General features: G+C 43.0%; 1 protein-coding gene across 1 annotated transcript; it reads right to left on the reverse strand.

Moving 5' to 3' along the window:
• Window positions 1-877: 877 nt before the first annotated feature.
• GSTUM_00002893001 (uncharacterized protein) lies at window positions 878-1,109 on the reverse strand (the record flags this gene model as incomplete). The annotated part of the gene is made up of 3 exons (XM_002836598.1): window positions 878-918; window positions 1,003-1,033; window positions 1,074-1,109. 3 exons carry the CDS (start codon window positions 1,107-1,109, stop codon window positions 878-880), a joined length of 108 nt encoding a protein of 35 aa, XP_002836644.1.
• Between the last annotated feature and the right edge of the window lie 4,191 nt (window positions 1,110-5,300).

Here is a 5,300-nt window from a genome sequence, read left to right on the forward strand (position 1 = left end):
GCAATTCTTGTGAGAGCATCTAGCTTTCCGCTCTCTTTGCCCAGTCGGTATTCGATTTTGAAGTTGTATTTGCTGAGGCGTTCCATCCACCTTATCTGGCGGTCGTTCAGTTCTTTCGTAGTCATGAACGGGACCAGATTCTTGTGGTCAGTTAGAACTCAGACTGGATGGTCGTTGTTCAGAATGTATCTTCTCCATTCCTTTAATGCTGGAACTATTGCTAATAGTTCTTTGTTTGCAACGTGGTAGTTGCACTCTGTGGGGGTTATTGTCTTGGATTGATAAGATACTGGCCTCTATTTTCTGTCTTCACATTGTTGCGATGATATGCCTGAACACACATATTTCGAGGCATCCGTTTCAATCATTGTCCTTCAGTTTGGGTCGAAGTGTATCTGTATTGGTGCTGATGTCAGATGTGTCTGAATGGCATCATATGCTTTTTGTTCTGTTTTTCTCCATTCCCATTTCTTGTCTTTCTTGGTTATATTATAGAGTGGTTTTGCAAGCCTGCTAAACCCTTCTATGAACCTTTAATAAAAGTTGCAGAATCCCTTAAAGCATTGAATATCTGTTTTGTTGTTTGGTTTGGCCTAATTCCATATTACTGCTGTTTTGACTGGGTTGACCTTGACCCCACTCCCATTGATGATAAATCCGAGGTATTGAGTTTCTTCTTTATAGAATTTGCATTTTATTGGTTTAATCTTCATTTCTGATCCTTGTATTGCGGCCATAATATTGCTGTCATCCTTCTGATATTGTTGTATATTTTCCAAGTAGATGAGTACATCATATAAGCATATAATTCAACATATGTCGAGGTACTTATTGAGTACCTTGTTGATCCATCGTTGGAATGAAGCCAGTGCATTGGTTAGCCCGAAAGGCATAACCAGGTATTCGAATATCCCGTATCTTGAGGCGAATGTAGTCTTCTATTCATCTCCTGCTTTGATACGTATATTGAGGTATGCGTCCTTGATGTCGAGTTTTGTGAACTATTTTGCCGACCGCAGTCTATCCAGTACCTCTCTGATTAAGGGTAGTGGATATTGATCATTTTTGCTAACCGAATTGAGGGCTCTGTAGTCTATACAGAGTCTCATTTTTCTATCTTTTCTTTTGACGAATAGTATTGGGGATCCTCCTGATACAAAGAAGTCTCTGATCCATTCTCACTTTAGGTTTCGCTCGATGTACTTTCTAAGTTCTTCGAGCTCTGCTTCTCCTAGTAGGTATAACATCTTATAGTGAATCTCTTTCGCTTTTCCCGTTTTCTCATCTTTGTCTTGCTGAATTTCGTTGTCGATTTCTGATCTTTGTGGTGGTAGCCCCGTAGCTTCTTCTTCTTGGAATAGGTTTGTGAATTGATGATATTCTTTTGGAATTAATTCTTTCTATCCTTTTTTGCTTTGGTATTTCTTGTCTTGGATAGCTAGTTCTATGCTGATATTGATTTTCGCTAGGACCGGTTTTTCGTCTTTGTACGTCCTTTTGAGAATTCCTGTTGTATCTCTTCTTTGATAGTACCATCCAAAGGCTTGTGCTGTGATCTCCTTGATCTCGATTCTTTTTATTGTATCAGGCTGGTTTTGGTCTGTGCTTCCAAATTCCTTGTCTCCCCTTGTAGTTTCTTCCAGTTGATCTACTTCGTATAGATCCTCTTTCTTGACTTTTTCGATGATCAACTGTGCGATGCGATTACCTTTCCAGACTTCTTAGTCCTCTTGAGCCAGATTGGCCAAAACTACCATGATTTTACTTGTATAGTGGGCGTCGATGACCCCTGCCATAGTCATGAGTCAATATTTAACTGCTAGACCACTGCGGGATGCTATCTGCCCATAGGTGCCTTCTGGTAGTCAGATGGCTCTTCCTGTTGCTATCATTACCTGCCCGTTAGCAGGTATCTTGGTTTCTTTGTTGGCATACAGGTTGTGTCCTGCTGTTCCTTTGGAACCCTTGGTAGGCATCTTTGCCCCTTGGTCCAGCTTTTATATCCAGACTCTCTTATCTTATCGCATCTCGGCAAACTTTGCATGCAAAGTTTTTTCTTCCATTTCTCGTATTGGTGTTGAGTAGACTACCGGTAAACTGTTGAGACATCCTATTGTACACATTTCGATAGTGAAGGACATCATGTTCTTGTTCCAATCGATTGTTGGGTTATGTTTTCGTAACCATGGCATCCCTAGGACTATCTCATGGTTCTTGATATCTGCTACCTGAAAAGTTGCCGTTTCCCTATGGCTGTCAATGTCTATAGGTACTGTAGCTGTATGGGTTATAGGACCCATTGCGCTTGGCTTTCTATCTGCTAGTTAGACTTGTCTCACTTTCTTCGCATTTTTGGAGTGGAGTCTGTATTTGTTGTAAATTTCTTCATTGATGAAATCTTCGGTCGCTCCTGAGTCAAGCATTGCATATATCATTGTTTCTTCGTGCTTTTGGTTGTGTATCTTTGTCTTGATCATCATATGATCTCCAGCATCTTCTCTCCTTTGTGTGTATAGTGCCATATAGTAGTTTGCTGACTTGATGGGCTTTCCAGGTCTACATCTTGGGTCTCCCAGATCACCATTTACTGGGAACCCTTGTCTTTTTACGCTGATATGACCTAGGTCATCATCTCGCGAATGTTGGTCTTCTTCTGGAATTGGAAACTGTTGTTTCCAGCTGCCTTAGTTCCTTAGTATCCATTGTCTGGTCGGCTTTGACATTCCCTTATCTGATGTCCTGCCTTTCCACATCTCAGGCAGAGTTTTCTATTCATCCTCCTGGTATATTCTTCCTTGGATAGGTTCAAGGCTAGTCCTGATCTTGTTTTGTCCAATTCCATTGGTTCACCTTGTGGTAACGTTCTGCTCTCGCTTCGTGTGATTTGTGGTCGGAAGGTTCCATCTACGTTTCTGGATGATTGGGCTACCCTGTGTGCTATAGTGATTTCTAAGTTGTTTCAAAGCATATTTAGTTTGCTTTTCTTATCAATTGCCCATCTTGCAAATCATTCTGCTGTTATGTTGCGCATGTCGGAGATTTCTCATGCTTCTCGGAGTCACTCACTACAGTTCCTTAGAAGGATGATATAGAGGATAGCATCATCAAACTCTGCCTCATATTTCAATAGTTGGCATTCGTTCTAATATGCTGAAAAGGTCTGTTTTCCTGTTGGAGTTTCTCCAGCTTTTGTCTTGCTGTCTCCTTAGCATTGGGATTTCCGAATTGTTCAAAGAGTGTTGCCTTGAATTCCTAGTACATAACACATTTCCTCTGCTTCCTTCTATCTTGGAAGGGCATGATCCATTGTCCTCCGAGTCCTCTGAGTAGAGATTCCACATAGGGAATCTTGATCTCATTGTGGTGGTCTCTATATCCCTTGATGGCAAAATACCCTTTGCATTGTGCCAGGAATATTCATAGTTTATCCTTAGCTCCTTCATATGTGTCGGGTTCTTTTGCTTTCAGTCATTGGATATTTCCTTGTCCTCTGTTTCGTGTTGCTGCCAGAAATGCCTGAAACTGATTTTCAGTCATTCCAAGTATGCTAGTGCCAGGTGCCGGAGCGGCCAGGACTGGTGGCATAGGTACTGCTGATTCTGACATTCTCTCAGGTCGTGGGGTTCCTGCAGGAGAGCTATCGACTGGTGATTTCTTCTCTGGGGTTACTGGGCTTGCTGCCCTTGAGGGCTCTGCTTAAACATGATCTAGGGTATCACTAAATTCTCCTAAGTTAAGGTTTTGATCGTCGATGTCTATATCTTCTTCCCTATCTGGGTTGAAGGATGCCGTCTTGTATCGGTTAGCATCGTACTAGATGAGGCTTTGTAATGTAATGATCCCTTCTTAGATAGTTAGTTCTTGGCGATGGGGAATGATACTTCTCTTCTTCTTCTGTTTCTTTTCTTAGTCTTACGCTAGCACTAGGCTTCTGCCTACGTTACCGATAGTACAAGACCTTTGTCTACTATCAGGAATGCCTATCTAAGCTTTCTCTAACTCTTTTTCGTGAAGAGCTTTCCTTGGCGTAACAATAAAGTTGCAATAAAGATAAAGATTATAAAGGTGTTTTATATTCGTTAAAGTAATAAGTAGGAACAGTACTTAGAATTCAATCTAATTTTATTTATACTAGTACCACCAACACTGGCATACGACCAGTCTCCCCCATGCCCTATAAAATAAACTATCTAGAATACACTACCACGGACCATTCCATCTCGCAGCCACTCCCCTCAAATATAAATCCAAAAATCACTACCTAAGTGGGCTCACAGGCGCTTGCAGTGACTAGTGCTGTTCCGGATAAACATGTCATCCCACCTCACTTCCCAACCACCCTCTCCTACCCTTACCCCTATCCTTTCCGCTCCCAATACAATTTGGTCTACATACTCAACAAAGGAAATATACAGTCTGTCCCTACCTTCCTCCATCCTCTTGTAATGCAACGCAAGGTCCAAATATTCTTCCGCCAACACCAAACTACAAAAGGGGCAGCAGGGTTTCTTCAGCAATCCGTTCATCTTAGCCCATCTCAAGACCACCGATGTTTACATTACCAGGTCCAGCACGTCCCACTGCAAATGCTGAGAATGCCAAAATCGATCGTGACATATCCGTAAGCACCGGGGGCGTTTCTCGAGGTGCTCTGCGAAGGTAGTGCGTCTCTTGGTGGCTGTAGCGGAAATGGTGGTACCACAACAGGGATACTCACACTGCCGTTGGTCAGGTTAAAAGAACCACTTCTTTGGCAGTGTTACCTCACCTGACAAGATGCAGCCACTACCGTCGTGTCTCTTCTCGCACTCGGTGCAGGTTGTAGGATCTCCTATCAACATCATCCCCCATTTCTTTCCACTATTAAAGTACTGTCAAAGGGGTTACCTGCTACAACCAGCTCCCTATTTACAATTCCCACATGGCAAGAGATTCCCAGGCCTGGCCACCAATGATCTATCTACCAACACTTCCATCTCGGGACTGCTGAATCCTTATACAGGTCTTCATCAGCAGGGCATCCTCTAGCATAGTGGGAGCACTCAGTCCAGTGGTGTTTGCCTTCATTCCGTTCACAACTGTCATGGCCATCCATGCCCATCCCACTGTAGATCCTTAACAGAACATAGGAGTCTATTCGGGTCAGGCCTTGGAGGTGTCAGGGTGCTTTTGGTTCCTGGGTATAATATTCGTGCCCTTCCTTAGCCTGCCAGGTTCCCCACTCTTCCTTAGGCAGTTTCCTAGCCATGGCCGCATGACTAATCCCAAAGCTAACCCCTTCCCAAAGCAGAGGGCACAAG

The sequence above is a fragment of the Tuber melanosporum genome, assembly GCF_000151645.1.
Source record: "Tuber melanosporum whole genome shotgun sequence assembly, scaffold_153, strain Mel28".
NCBI classification, from domain to species: Eukaryota; Fungi; Ascomycota; class Pezizomycetes; order Pezizales; family Tuberaceae; genus Tuber; species Tuber melanosporum.